At 62.5% G+C, this 15,370-nt stretch overlaps 1 protein-coding gene across 3 annotated transcripts; it reads right to left on the bottom strand.

Annotated features, from left to right (window-relative positions):
• Positions 1-1,199: 1,199 nt before the first annotated feature.
• MICALL2 (MICAL like 2) lies at positions 1,200-13,067 on the bottom strand. Of its 3 annotated transcripts, XM_060173172.1 has the most exons (17): positions 12,650-13,067; positions 8,130-8,178; positions 7,518-7,659; positions 7,187-7,368; positions 6,814-6,905; positions 6,106-6,657; positions 4,668-4,912; positions 4,393-4,471; positions 4,018-4,163; positions 3,768-3,911; positions 3,244-3,290; positions 3,045-3,168; positions 2,760-2,850; positions 2,615-2,688; positions 1,860-1,974; positions 1,492-1,538; positions 1,200-1,350 (listed from the first exon to the last, which is right to left on the bottom strand). In XM_060173172.1, exons 1-17 carry the CDS (start codon positions 12,790-12,792, stop codon positions 1,256-1,258), a joined length of 2,367 nt encoding a protein of 788 aa, XP_060029155.1. In that variant the 5' UTR covers positions 12,793-13,067; the 3' UTR covers positions 1,200-1,255. The 3 variants fall into 3 exon arrangements, with proteins under 3 accessions (XP_060029155.1, XP_016044588.1, XP_060029156.1); XM_016189102.2 differs by having other exon boundaries at positions 3,045-3,290; XM_060173173.1 differs by lacking the exon at positions 8,130-8,178 and having other exon boundaries at positions 3,045-3,290; positions 12,650-12,770.
• Positions 13,068-15,370: the final 2,303 nt, after the last annotated feature.

Genomic DNA, 15,370 nt, shown 5'->3' on the forward strand with positions numbered 1-15,370 from the left:
CCAGCACCATAGGGGGGGCCCTCAGGACACCTCCCAGTGCTTTCCAGGTGGGAGGCACAGCCCCGCTCACCCCCTCATCTAGAGTACAGCCCAGGTCCTCCTGCAGGTCAAGGGGTCCCTGGTCAGGTCTCAGGGGGTCCCCCCCACGTTGTTGGTCCTATGGGAGCACCAGCAGACTCCTGCCTCTGGTCCATGGAGGCCTCCTTGCTGGTCCGGGTCAGTCCTGTGTGTCCCCCCACCCCCAGCGCCACTGTCTGGCCACTGTCCCCAACCAGGTGCTGGGCAGCCCTCTTCTGCCCTCTGGTGGCCACTTGCAGCCACAGCAAGAGACAGAGTCCCAGGCCAGGTCTCCATGCCTCCCCCACCCCATCCTGGCGGCACCCCCACCTCGTGTCCCCTTGTCCCTGCAGGAAGGCAGCAGGCCTCAGCCCTCCCCGGGGAGTCCCTGTAAGCCACGGCAGCACACTCTTCCTGACCCACAACCCCTGGGCCCCTGAGCCCCAGCACCCTCAAAGGCTGGGCAGGGGACTTCTCAGGGAGCAGGCTCGGGGTGGGGGGTCAGGTGTGTGAGGAAACTGCATGTGGGGTCCTGGTGTCTGAGGGAGCATGGTGGGCTTCCAGGTTGATGGCCCCAGGGCCACCCAAGGGCCCCCACGGTACCTCTTCCATACACCCCACATCACCCACTGCCCAGATGGGAGACTGAGCCTGGAGGGGCACCCCCTGCTCGTGGTGTCACACCCTGCTGGTGCCCCCACCCTGTGGTAGCCCTCTCTGAGACCGGGCCACACTGGACATCAGGTGGGCACATCCCCCAAGATCAGGGCCTCCAGCCAGCAGCTGGCACAGGGACCCCTTCCATCTTCCCTGCCCACCTGACTGCCCCATCTGGTCAGAGGCAGCATCAAGGGGTCACTGTCTTTGTTTTTTAAGTAAAATATATTTTATTTTCCTTTTTGTTGCCCCTTGTTTTTTATTGTTGTTGTTATTGATGCCATCGTTGTTGGATAGGACAGAGAGAAATGGAGAGAGGAGGGGAAGACAGAGAGGGGGAGAGAAAGATAGATACCTGCAGACCTGCTTCACCGCCAGTGAAGCGACTCCCATACAGGTGGGGAGCCGGAGACACTAACCGGGACCCTTATGCCGGTCCTTGCACTTACGCCACATACGCTTAACCCACTGTGCTACCGCCCAACTCCCAAAGGTCACTGTCTTTATTGAGACCACTCAGTCCTGGGGAGGCCTGGGGACATCACTCGGGTGAGCTGTTCCTGCCCTTTAGGGACCAGAGCCGGGATAGGCGGGACTTGGGCTTCTTCCTGTCCCCTGTGTTGCTTCTCCGAAGGCCTGGGGACAAGGGCGCAAGGCTCACACCCGGCCTGCTCGCAGGTGACAATGCATACCCCCCCAAGGTGCCCTGACACTGTCCCCACACCCACCATGGGCCCCGCTGCTCCACCCCCTCCCACCCCAGGGTGTAGGCCTCACCCAGATTCTGGATGGTACTCTGCAGCGCCTCGTCCTCCTCTTGCTCCCTGGTGGAGAGGGGAGGTCGAGGGGTTGAGGGCAGGTGGCCTGGGGACACGGCCCAGCCCTGACCTGTACCTCCCTCCTGCCCCCAGGAACAAGGGACCTGGAGTGGCCTGGGACAGGAACGGGGGTCTGGGGTGACCCAGGACAGGAGGGGCCCTCACTGCCAAGCCCCACGAGGCCCCAGGAGCCCCACTGCCTGAGTGGCTGTCCTTGCAGAGCCCTGCAGACAGGACACTGGAGACCCCGCCGGCCTGTTGCTCGGGTGGGGACAGGGTCCCAATGCACCAGCCACGGGGCACCGTGGCAGCCGGGGCTCTGCCCACCTGAGCCGATCCTCCTCCAGGAAGTCCACGATCTCACTGCGGTCATTCACGGTGCTCACATACTGGTCCAGCAGGTCCTGCTCCCGCCGCCGGTCCTGGGGTGACTTGAGAGCCTCTACAGAGACCCCACCATCAGGCCTGCACCCCAGGGCCCCCCAGCTCCGCCCAGCCCAGCCCCCCCCAGCTCTTTGGCCCCAAGTGGCCATGAGCACCTAGCTTCAAAGATGGCCAGGGGTCACAAGGTCACAGCCTGGAGAAGGACCCCCCTGGGGAAGGAACATAGCAGGCTGGGTGGGGGACATAAGGGACAGGGGACCTGGGCAGGGGGACACAATGGGGAGGGGAACAGGAAGACACGGGAGAGGGGGGACCAGGGGGGAGGGGAATGGGATACAGGGGACAGGGACAAAGGGGCAGGGGAATATAGGGGACAGGGAGACACAGGGGCAGGGGGACATGGGACTGGGACATGGGGACACAGGGGGGCACTGAGGGGAGGGGAACAGGGATACAGGGGTCAGGAGGACAAAGGGATACTGAGGACGGGATACAGAGGACAAGGGGACTGAGGGAAACTGGGGACAGGGATACAGGGGGACATGGGAACATAGGGGCAGGGGGACATGGGCAGGGGGACACAGGGGACAGGGGGACACGGGCAGGGGGACACAGGGGACAGGGGAACACAGAGAACGGGGGACACAGAGGACAGGGGAACACATGGGACAGGGGGACACAGGGGATGGGGGACACACCGGGCCTGGCCATCAGCCGCCGCAGCTCCTCCTGCAGGTCCAGCTGCTGCTCCTCCAGCTGCTGGTCCTTGGCCCTGGGGGACAGAATGGGGACAGTGAGGCCAGCCCCCCACCACCACCTAGGGGCCCCAGGAGCAACACCCACTTGTACATGAGCTCCGACTCCAGCCGCAGCAGCTGCTGCTTCTCGTGGATCAGCCAGAACCAGTCCACCATGAGGGCGTCCTCAGATGCATCTGTAGGGAGCAGCCGTCGGGATGGGGCTGGGGGCTGGCAGACAGGTCAGGGGCCGGGCCCAGGGCAGTGTCTGGGCAGGGTGAGGGCTCAGGGTCTGGTGGCTTTAGGCTGGGAGGCAGGTCTGGGGTCGACCCAGGGGCTGCAGGGGGGCAGTGTCCAGGGGCAGCATCGAGGAAGATGGAGGCCGCCTCACCTCCCTCAGCCGCCCGCAGCTTCTTCTCCAGCTCCACACCACGCTGCTCCAGGGCGTCCAGCTGCCGAGCGATGTCCTGCATCTGCCGCTGAATCTCCTCAGGGGGCAGGTAGTTGGGGTGCAGCTGGGGACAGGCTGTGGTCAGCCAGTCAGTGTTCCCCTGCTGTGCCTGGGCCGGGCCCCCCTCCCCATCACTCACCCGAACAGGCAACGTCACTGACATGCTATGCGGGGAGGAGGCCCTGCCTGTGTGTTGGGGGGGCGGTCAGTGATGGGGCCTAGGTCGCAGCGTTCCACCACCCTCGTCCATACCAGCTCCCTTGGCCTCCAGCACCCCTGGCTCCCAGAACCTCATGCCTGACACCCCTGTCCCCCAATACCCCATCCTCCGCACCCATCCCCCAGTATCCTGTCCTCAGCACCCCTGGCCCTCAGTACCTCGCCCCCTGCCCCAAGGGCACAGGTGCACAGCACCAGCTGCCAGCTTCATCCTTGCCCCATGAGCTCCTAATCCCACAGACCCCCACCCAGCACAGCCTCAAAGAGGAGCCCCACACTCTCACACCAAGGAGGTGGGGCACTCCAGGGGAGGGGGGGGTCTAGGAAAGAGGGCCCAGAGAAGGGGGCCCAGGGGAGTCAGGACCCAGGGAAGGGGGACATAGGGGAGCCAGGACTCAGGGGTGGAGGCCCAGGGTGTGTGGACTGCCCCTCGGGCTGGCTGACCTGGGCTGCCTGGAAGCTGAGGTCTCTCCTCCCTCGGCACCCCTGTGGAGCCAGGTGGCCGTGAGGGTGAGGGCTGAAGCCAGTCTGTAGACAGATCCAGGCTGGGGGAGACGGCCAGCCTCCTACGGGGACATGGAGACCCGGCTGCCCGGGCAGGGCGGGGTCACATGTGGCCTGTGGCCTGAACCCCCAGGGGACCCCACCCCAGGGGCTCAGCCCTCTGCCTGCACCCAGGGAGACCACATGCTACCTGGGGAGCTGGGCCCAGGCCCCAAGGGAGGGCTGGTGCCTGTAGGCCTCACAGGGGTCAGGGTGCTGTGGACGCCACCCTCAGGACGCCCTGAGGCCTTCTGGGGTGCCTTGCCCACTCTGGACGGCTCCTTCTGCTCCACAGCCCTGCACAGAGGTGGGCTGATGAGTACCCAGAGGAGGGTGGGGGTGGCTAGGTGTAGGGGCCACTCCATCCCCAGGCTGGGGGGCTTGCACAGTCACCACCCACACCTGCCTGCCCTCACTGCCCCCACCCTAGGCCTCCTGGCTGCCATGCCCCCCCCCCAATGGGAACTCCATTCGCACCCAGGATGGGGGAACAAGGGCGGGCAGCCCTCAGCCCCTCCTCACTCACCTCTGCCCTGGGCTCTTGTCCACAGGCCTGAGCCGGGCCCTCCAACCTGCCGGCCCGTCTAGCAGGTCCTCTGCTGGGCCTAGGGAAGGGTCTTCCTGTAGCCACCCGCCCACCAACCCAGACCCCTCCCTATGTCCGTGCCTCTTGTTGATGGGCTGGTGGGGGCACCGAAGCCCCTGGGCTCAGAGTGGAAGATGGGAACACAGCTCTGCCCACTGTCCCCAGGGCAGGGACACCTTGGGCTGGGTGGGGACTCAGGGCCCGCAGACACTGACCTCTGAGCTGTGGGACCCCAGTCTTCACCCCACTGGCCCCCGAGGAGGCTGAGCGCCCCCTGCCTGCCTGGCATGGTGTGGATGCCCGCTGGGGGGTGCCCACACTTGGGGACGCCAGTGTCTCAGGCCTGGCCGGGGGGCTGGTGGGCTGGGGGTCTGTGGGGCGCGGCTCTGCCAATGGTCGGGCGTGGGGTCCCGGGGTCCTGGGGTGGGGTGCCGGAGCAGCGGGCATAGCCAGGGAGGGTCTGGGGTGAGAAACACAGCTGAGCCCCGGCCCACCCCCGCCAGGGGACGTAGGCCCTCCGAGGGTCTCGCCCCTCATGCCAGGTCCAGCAAGGATGGAGATGCCCACCCAACATGGCACGCCTGGCTACAACCCTAGTTTGGACACCCCCAAAAGTGGCCAGCCTGGCCTGCAGTGTCCTCCTCACTGGGCCACTGTGGTAGGGGAGCAGTCCCCGTCCCCCCAAGGCATGTCCACTGGGGGCAAACAGACGGAGGTTGGGGAGAGACCCTCTATGGGCAGTCAAGGGAAGACGAGGTAGGCTGGACAGGGGAGAGACACCCCAGGTCCAACGACAGGGTCCTTATGAGAGACAGAAGACAGATGGGGGGAGTTGGGCGATAGCGCAGCAGGTAAGCTCAAGGACCGGCGTAAGGATCCCAGTTCAAGCCCCTGGCTCCCCACCTGCAGGGGAGTCGCTTTACAGGCGGTGAAGCACGTCTGCAGGTGTCTGTCTTTCTCTCCCCCCTCTGCCTTCCCCTCTTCTCTGTCTTATGTAACAACCATGACCTCAATAACAATAACAACTACAACAAAAATAAAAAAACAAGGGCAACAAAAGGGAAAATAAATATATATATGTATATATAAAAAAGAAGACAGTGGTCCGGGAGGTGGTGCAGTGGTTATGGAACTAGACTCTCATGCATGAGGTTCTGAGTTCGATCCCCTGCAGCACATGTGCCAGTGATGTCTGGTTCTTTCTCTCTCCTCCTATCTTTCTCATTAATAAATAAATAAAATCATGGTCCGGGAGGTGGCGCAGTGGTTAAGGAGCTAGACTCTCAAGCATGAGGTTCTGAGTTCAATCCCCGGCAGCACATGTACCAGAGTGATGTCTGGCTCTTTCTCTCTCTCCTCCTATCTTTCGCATTAATAAGATAAATAAAATCATAATAAATAAATAAATAAATAAAGCCTTTAAAAAAAAGACAGATGGGATTGGCTGGGGGTTGCCCACAGCAAGGGGACCCAGGGCCCCCCAGAAGGCAGGAAAAATGGTAAGTGTCCCCAGACCCACAGGCTGTCTGGCTGCAGGCGATGAGGGCTGGGCAGGGTGGGGGGTGGCTGCACCCCATGGCCCAGGGACTCCACAGGGACAGATGATGGCATTCCCCAGCACCCCACTTCCCACAGGAGGCCACACCCACTCACCTGCCAGGGCTCCCAGCCCCAGGGAGGGCTTTCTGGAGGAAGCTTCGAGCCTGCTCCCTGCCACTGTCCCCCAGGGCTGCCGGGTCCCGGCTGGGGGGGGCGCCACTGGGGGGAGCCTTCAGGAACCTCTCGCGCGCCTGCTGTGTCTTGGAGGCTGAGGTGGTCCAGGCAGGGGCCATAGGGCCCGGAGACCCAGCACTGGAGCATGGCCAGGCCTGGGGGGCTGTGCCACTGGAGATGGGGCCCCGAGGGACCTCTGGGGAGCCGCTGGCCCTGGGCACCTGGGATGCAGGGGGTCCGGGGACAGGTGGGCCAGTGCTGGGGACTTGGGCGGTAGGTGAGGCCTGGCGGTGGGTGGTAGGCAGGGCGGCATGGACTGGAACACTGCCCTGCACAGGTCCCTCGGCTCTGAGCCTGCCCGGCCTCCCAGGGATGTTGGGAGGCGGGGGGCCCTGCGGGGGGCTGGCAGCATGGCTAGAGCAGACGAAGACTCCAGGCTCCCCTGTGGCCCGGTAGGCACCTGGGCGAAGCGTGTTGGAGCACTGCTTACACCTACGGGGGAAAGCAGTTGGCACTCCAGGGCCACCCTCCAGGGCCACCCACCAGGCCCACCAGCTGGCCAGCCCCAAGACCCCATCCCAGGGCCCCACCCACCCCGTGGGCCCCCATGCCTCACGAGGGCTGCAGCAGGGAGGACATGCAGCCCACCTGAAGCAGCTGCGGTGGTACAGCTGTCCGTCCGCCAGGTGGCGCTGCACCAGGTGTACGTGCTGCCTGCAGACCCCACACAGAGACTCTCCCTGGGGGCAGGAGTGAGAGGGTCCTGCTCAGGGGTGGGGGGCACGTCTTCCAGACACAGGGACCCCGTGTGCTCTGAGGGAGGGGTCTTCCCGGGGCCCAGAAAGGTCTGGGTCTCAGGCCTGGCATGAGATTCCATGCCTGGGTCCACCTGGCATGGAATCACCTGCCCTGCACCCAGGATGGTATGGCTAGCCACTAGGTGCTGGGCTGGGCCCCTGAGGGTCAGGGAGCGCCCCAGGAGCCCTCCCCCCAGGCCATCTGGATGGCAGGACAGACTTACAGTCTTGAGGGTCGGGGCTTGGGCGGCCTCCTTCCTCAGGACAGTGGCATTGGTGCTGACAGGAGACAGCGACCCACGGGTGGGGCCGGGCGGGGGTCCCGCTGGTGCGGCTGGCGTCTTCTTCACCGAGGGCTGTGGCTCTGAGTCCCACGAGCGCCTCTTCACTCCCGCCAGGCCCCCAACTACAGAGACACAGGGTCACGGCTGCCCCACCCCAGGGCCCCCAACAGGTGGGGGGAGGGGGCAGTCCCCTACAGAGCCACCGACAGGGACACCCGTGGGCTCAGGGCACCCCTGCAGACGCTGGCGGGGGGTCCGGACGGACACTCACTGGGGGAGCGGCCGTGGAAGTAGTTGTAGTACTGGGACACGTAGGTGAGCACACTCAGCCGGTCGGGCACCTTCAGGGCCACCATGTCCTCCGCATCCAGCAGGGCCGGGATACCCAGCTCCTCCTCGGCCACTCGGAAGGCCTGGTGGGACCAGCAGAGCCGCCTCACACTTCCTGCAGTCTGCCCCCTCCCACCCTCCCTTGCACACAGGGCACCTTCTTGGACCTACCTGCAAGCGTGGGGTCACACCTGCGCACACACTCACTGACACTAACACACACACTCACACACATACACTCACACTCACACACACACGCACACACCACACGCACATAAACATACTCATACACATACTCTCACACACACATACACACACATTCACACACAGACACTAACACACACACATACTCACACACACATACACTAACACACACACTCATACACACACACACACACACACACACACACACACACACACTCACTCGTGCTCCTCCAGGCACACAGCCGCCGACCCACACCCTCAGGAAGCAAAGTCCTCGAAGGTGTGGCCTCCACCAGGGTCTTTGCTCACGGCTTCATGCCGGGAGGCTCCCAGATGCCCCACCACTCACCAGGTGGTTGTTCTCATAGACATTCTCTTTCCTGAGTGTGTCGTAGTTTCTGCAAAGTGAAACCACAACTTGTGGGAAGCTCGGGGCCTGGGGAGCTGCCCATCAGTGTTCTTGAGGTCTACGGTGCTGTCCCACACAGCCATCGCCCGAGGGTGCCAGCCCGCTCCTGACTCCTCAGGGCCCCTTGGCTGGGGTGTGGGGCTGGAGCTGTGGACGGCCCCAAGGGGGGGTGCTGGGATTGAGGCACCCCCTGCCCTGCCTGCGCCCCCATCATCACCCCCTTCAGATGCCTCATGCTTCCGCCTGACCACCTCCCGGCTAACGACTTCCAGATGTGGGGCCCCTGCGCCCCTCCCGCAGCACACAGGCCAAAGCCCAGCTCGCCCCCCCCAGGGATCCCCATACTCTGCCCTGGGGCTCAGGAGCCCCTCCTCCTTCACAGGGTCAATTTCTTCTCCAGACGTGCCCCGGTCACTGACCACCATGGTGAGTCCTGGCCGCAGGAGGAGGCACACAAGTTCTGTTTTGTCTCCAAACAAGTGGAGGGGGGTCTGCCTTGCAGGGGTCCGGGCCTGACCATCAGCTGCCCCCCCCACCCCCATGGTCCAGGCTGCGCCTCCCTGCTGGGCCTGCCCCATGGTCCCTGAGCCCCATGTCCTCTCTCTCTTTTAATTATCAGAGCACTGTTCAGCTCTGGCTTATGGTGGTACAGGGGCTTGAACCTGGGACTTTGGAGCCTCCAGCATGAGAGTCTGTTTGCATAACCATTATGCTATCTACCCTCCGCTCCCATGTCCTCTCTTGCCTGGGCCAGCTTGTCCGGGCCTGGGGGGGGGGGGTGCTGCCCATGGGGACGGCAGGGATCCCACCCCCAGGCTGGGAGGCTGACAGCTTAGTCACAGTCTGGCGGCCAGGCCCCCATGGTGGCCACCACCGCCCTCTCAGGCTTGGTGGGAGAGTCCCCACGAGTACAGGCTGGATTGTCCCTGAAAAAGCTGTATAAGCTCAAACTTGACCTTTCTAGGGAAATGGGGGGGAGGGGATGTCCCGACAGGAGGGAGCAGCACATGGGCCAGTGGATGGGGCCTGGGATGGGTGGGGTGTCTGTCCCTCAGACCCAGGGCCTGAGAGGTGTCTGTCTCCCACCTTAGGCTGTGCCTCCAGGGATGGGCACATTCCATTCAAACTTCTGCTAGTTCTGGCGAGGGGCAGAGGCATACATGGTAAAGCACCCAGGTTACCCTGCATGCGGTTTAACCCCAGTCACAAGGGGTGGAGCAGGGCTGCAGGCGTCTTTCTCCCTCTCCCTCTCTCTCTCTAAGTCTGTTTCTATCATAGTTCAAATAAAAAATAAAAATAAAAAAGAAGGGGGTTGGGCAGTAGCGCAGCGGGTTAACTGCACGTGGTGCAAAGCTCAAGGACCGGTGTAAGGATTCCAGTTTGAGCCCCCGGCTCCCCACATGCAGGGAAGTCAAGTCACTTCACAAGAAGTGAAGCAGGTCTGCAGGTGTCTGTCTTATTCTCCCTCTGTCTTCCCCTCCTCTCTCCATTTTTCTCTGTCCTATCCAACAATGATGATATTAACTACAACAATAAAACAAGGACAACAAAAGGGAAAATAAATAAATATATTTTTAAAAATTAAAATAAAATTTTAAAAAAGTAGAAAGTTCTGGTCGGGGAAGTTGGGTGGTAGCGCACTTGGTGCAAAGCACAAGGAACAGCAGAAGGATCCCGGTTCGAGCCCCTGGCTCCCCACCTGCAGGGGAGTCCCTTCACAAGTGGTGAAGCAGGTCTGCAGGTGTCTATCTTTCTCTCCCCCTCTCTGTCTTCCCCTCCTCTCTCCATTTCTCTCTGTCCTATCCAACAACAGCAATAAAACAAGGGCAACAAAAGGGAATAAATAAATATAAAAAAAGAAAAAGAAAGTTATGGTCGGGACCCCACACATCAGGGTCAGTACACAGTATGGGCACCTCTGTCCTCACTGGTCCCTTTAGGGAGCACAGGGCCACGCGCCCCCAAGTAGCCAGCCAGGAGCTGTCCCACGTGCCTGTCCTGAGGCTACCAGCCCTACAGACCGAGGCCCCCACTGGAATGGGGAGCGAGGACCTCCCGGAATCCCTCACAGGCTGGCCTCCAGCAGCTGGCTTCCTGGAAGGGGGGGGGCTGGCACATCTGGAGTAACACAGCCAGAGGGGAGAGGGATGGGGACAGGCAGCCCACTGGGGCACAATGGGAGCGGGAGGCCTGGCGGGGCTGTAGCCCAAGAGTTGTGGGCACAGGAGAGCGGGCATGGGGGGCCCTGACCCGAGCTGGCTGCACTGGAGGCTGGCCAGAAGGCGGCGTCCACATTCAGATGAGAACAGAAGGACTCTGTCTCGGGCGGCTTCCTGCTGACCCCGAGCTGGCGTGGGAGGGTGGGCGGACTCCCAGCTCCCCGGGAGGAGGAGGGCCTGAGGGTGCCTCTTGAACCCCAACAGTGAGTCTTAAGACCGTCAGGGCTGGAGGCCTGGAGAACAGCAGGTGGCCCTGGGCATTCACACAGGGGCTATGGGCGCTGGGCCAGGGGCTGGCCGGCAAAGAGTCACACAGGCCCAGGGCTGTGGGCCCTGGCACCCTGCTCTCCCAGCCCCTGGTGGGTGGGCGACTCCCAGGCTGCACCCTGAGCTGTCCCCACGTGCCCACAGCCCTGGTGTCCAGGGCCTACAGTGAGGGCCACAGGATCTGGGGTCCCTAGGGGCTGCTGGCTTGGAGCCCGGTGGCCCCCACATGGCCTGAGGAAGCAGTTCCTCATGGCAGGAAGAAGCCATGACAAAGGGTGGGTGGCCTTCCTGGTGGCAGAGTCGGGGATAGGAATGCAGGATGTCCACCTTCTTGCCACCATAGGGGTCTTCACTGGGCGCTGGTCACCCTGTCCAACGGGGACCTTCACCTTGCTGTTTCCCCTCTGTGCCTGGGGGTGGGGGTCTAGGCCCCCTTCACCCAGAGTTGCTCCCCTACCCAGTCTCAGGGCCTGCCTGAACTCCCCACCCCAGTCAGTAGCCCTGGGGGCCAAGTCCACCCAGGTTCTGAGGCCAGAATCCACTCTGGGCCACCAGCTCCAGACACTGTGAGGATTCTGTCTGTCTTTCACTGCTGGTGGCCACACCTCTCCAACCTGTCCAGGCTAACACATCCTCTAGCCATCAGCTCTCGGCACATCTGCTGATGGAGGGAGCCAGCCTCCCCTGGGGCCGAGAGGACCTGGGACAGGTATCCACATGCCTCCTCCGCCCAGAGTCTCTGTCCACACCCCTCACTGTCTGTCACCAGAGGCAGCCTGGCCATGGACACCCAGGGTCACACGCAGCCCTGCACCAGCTGACATACACACCGTGTGTGGCTCACGGCAGAGCTGTGTGGGCAAAGGCATGGGAGGTGGGAGTGTGGGATTCGGGAAGGCCAAGAGTTCCACTCACAAGGGGCCCTGGGCCCAGCAGATGCCTTGCACCTGCTGTCCCCTGATCTTGCACCAGCCTTCCTAGGGCCTGGCAGGGGGCAGTTCCCTCAGCCTCACCCCCTAACCCCCCTCCACACACACTGGCCATCCTGGGACCAGCAGGGTGCAGTCCCTGGCCTCACATGGGTTTGAGTGCACACATGCCAGCCCAGTCCCCCGGGCCTTGCCCAGGACCCCTCATCCTCAGCCCACCTCCACTGCAGCTGTTTTGGGGTTCCATGTGGAAGCATCCTGGGGGGCTGGGGCTGCCCCCCACACACCCTCCACAGAGTCGTTTCACAACCTTGGGGGGGACAGGCCATGGAAGGGCTTTCTCAAGAGCCACTTCCTGTGGAGAACAGGGCTTGGGGACAGTCCCGCAATCCCTGTGCTGGCAGGGGGCAGGACAGGGCACACTCTGCGGGCACACTCTGTAGGCCTGGGCTGCCCTGTAGGCCTGGGCTGCCCCACCCGCACATCAGGGGCTAGAGTCTAGAAGGTGCCACACCTTGCTGTCCCAGGCAGGTGCCCCAGGCTGAGTTCACTCACGGAAGTGGGCTGAGTTCATCCCAGCAGAGCTGCCCCACAGGCCTGGCCTGGGGCACTCAGCCAAAGAGTGTTTGCCGAGTGAATGACGGACAGCAGGTCCGGGGTGGGGACAAGGTCCGGCAGAGGCCAGGCCAGCCTCCCAGGCGCCCGAGGGAGACAGCCAAGCCCCTGCTCCTCCCCAGATCCCAGGCAAGCATGGGAGACCCGGCCCAAGGTTGACCAGACCTGGCGGTGGGGGCTCCTGTCCTCAACACTGACGCTGACTGTGACTGCCCAGAGGAGACGCCTCCCCACACTGGCTGTCCCTTGGGGGGTGTTGCTGTGGCCTGAGTCAGGGCAGCCCAGCAATAAGCAAGTGAAGAGGGTGTTGGGTGGATGGCCCAAGGGGCTGGGGGGCGTCTAGGCCACCCAGAGAAACGGGGTCCCATCAGGTGCAATGGTCCGCCCCAGCCCTCGGGCTGGGCCTGCCTCAGTTTCCCCACATACTCACATAAGGTCGGGCCGGTGTCGGTGCAGGATGGCACAGAAGGCCAGCCCATCACGGAAGGAGGTGGTCATGTTGCTGATGGTCACGTCGCGGTAGCCCTCACACTGCTGCCGGCACCACTGCTGCAGCGCCTGGATGGCGGCCATAGGCCCGACGGACGGGGTGATCCCAGGGGGCACCCCGGCTTCAGTGCAGGACCCAAGGGGGCCCCCGGCTTCAGTGAAGAACCCGAGGGGACCCCGGCTTCAGTGCAGGACCCGAGGGAGCCCGGGTTTCAGTGCAGAAACCGAGGGGGCCCCGGCTTCAGTGCAGAACCCGAGGGGGCCCCGGCTGGACGGCAGGACCAGAGGGGGCCCCCGGCTGGACTGCAGGCCGGACCCAGAGCTGCCCAGAGCCCGCCGACCAGCGCCGCGCGGGAGTGAGCCCGGATCCACGCCCCGCCCCACCCGCACGTCCGAGATCCCGATTGGCCAGTAGTCCGTCTGTCCCCGCCCCACCGACCACGCCTCCGGCAGCCGATGGCGAGTATTGGCTAGACGCGCACAGCCCCGCCCCTCCCGCCGCGTTCCGCATTAACCGGACCGCCCTCCTACCCGCTGGGTCCGGCTGACCTGCTCCGCCCCCCAGCGGTGATGGAACCCTGGAGACTGGCTGCTGGGCTTGGGGGGACAGGGCGGCAGCAGGCCTTCACCCCGGACACCCCAGTCTGCAGAGGCCCAGGGCTTTCTGGGGACCTCCGGCGGTTGCCCCTCCGCGGCTCTGGGTGAGGGCCTGTGAAGGGTTGGGGACTGTCCCCATTCGCTGCCCGGGGTGGGGCGGGGGTGCCCATGTCCGCGTCCTCTGGGGATCCCCACATTCTCACGTAGGCCCACAAAGCCGGAAGCACCCAGCAGAAATGTGAGCCTGTTGTCCAGACAAGGCCCGGGAAGGAGGCGGTGCTTCTCGCCAGCGCCCAGGCTGGTCTGCCCAGCGCCCAGGCTGACCACCCAGTGCCCCCTGCCCAGAGGGAGGAAAGGAGGCCCTGAGAGTTGGAGCACCCCACACAAGGAGCAGACCAGCAGGCTGGTCTCCAGGAGGAGGGGCGTGGGGACAGGTCGTTCCAGGACTGTGAGGTGGGTGTGGGTGGCACTTAGAAGGCAACAGACCCACACGCAGAACCCAAACTTTTTTTTTTGCCTCCAGGGTTATTGCTGGGGCTCAGTGCCTGCACCACAAACCCACTGCTCCTGGAGGCCATTTTTCCCCTTTTGTTGCCCTTGTTGTTTCTTATCGTTGTGGTGGTTATTATTGTTGTTATTGATGTCATTGTTGTTGGATAGGACAGAGAGAAATGGACAGAGAAGGGGAAGACAGAGAGGGGCAGAGAAGGACACCTGCAGACCTGCTTCACCGTCTGTGAAGTGACCCCCGCCCCTGATGTGGAGAGCCGGGGGCTCAAACCAGGATCCTTATGCCGGTCCTTGCACTTCACACCACATGCATTTAACCCCTGCACTACTGCCCGACTCCCCCTAAACTACATTTTAAAATTACCTTTATTTATTAATTGGATAGAGACAGCCAGAAACCATGGGAGAAGGGGGGGATAGAGAGGAAGAGAGGCAGAGAGACACAAAGCACTGCTCCGCCACTGGTGAAGCTTTCCCCTCTGCAGGTGGGGGACCGGGGACTCGAGCCTGGGTCCTCAAGCATTGTAACATGTGTGCTTAACCAGATGTGCCACGACCCAGCCCCGAAACTATTGAATGAATAGCCCCTATTCATTAGAAATAACTTTGAGGGGGACCAGGTGGTGGCGCACCTGGTCGAGCACACGTTACAGTGCACAAGGACCCGGGTTCAAACCCCTGGTCCCCATCTGCAGGGGGAAAGCTTCATAAGAGTGGAGCAGGGCTGCAAGTGTCTCTCTCTCTATCTCCCCCTTCCTTCTCAATTTCTGGCTGTTTCTATCCAAAAAAAATAAGTAAAGATAATAATATTTAAAAAATGACTTTGAGGAGGGCCGGGAGAGTTCATTCAGTGTGGCAAGCATGTTACCATGTGCAAGGACCTGGGTTTGAGCCCAGGCCAGGGGGAGGCTACCAGGGGGAGGCTATGGCTGGCCGTCTGTGTATCAGAAGCAGCTGGAAAGCCCCGCAGCAGTGGATGGGAACACAGTAGGGGCCCTGGCAGGGGTGGATGGGGGTGGAGAACATGATTTTTTTTTTAAGATTTTATTTATTTATTAATGAGAAAGGTAGGAGGAGAGAGAAAGAAGCAGACATCACTCTGGCACATGTGCTGCCGGGGATCGAACTCAGGACCTCATGCTTGAGAGTCCAAAGCTTTATCACTGCGCCACCTCCTGGACCACAGGACATGATTTCTGAGACCAGAGTACCATGCTGGCCAAGTGCTGGGACAGAACCAGGGGCAGCAGGCCCTGCGCCCTGCCTGCTGAGCAAACCAGCCCTGACTGCAGAGAACTTCACCTATTCACTTACTTCTCTGCTGAGCACCACCGGGCACTCAAACTGGGCATGGAGGGAGTCTTGCTCAGCCTGTGCCACCTTCCCATGCAGCCAAGGCCTCAGGGGTGAGGCGGTGGCTCTGCTCACCCAGGCGTTTTAGCTGGGCGGTGGCCATGTGCCCTGCAGAGCAGGCGGGGGCTGGGTGGCGGGCCCACCCGCTAATCAGGCCTCAGGAATAATTTAGGACCCGGGGGCTGGGCCAGCCGAGTTATAA

Source organism: Erinaceus europaeus, chromosome 15 (assembly GCF_950295315.1).
Source record: "Erinaceus europaeus chromosome 15, mEriEur2.1, whole genome shotgun sequence".
NCBI lineage: Eukaryota > Metazoa > Chordata > Mammalia > Eulipotyphla > Erinaceidae > Erinaceus > Erinaceus europaeus.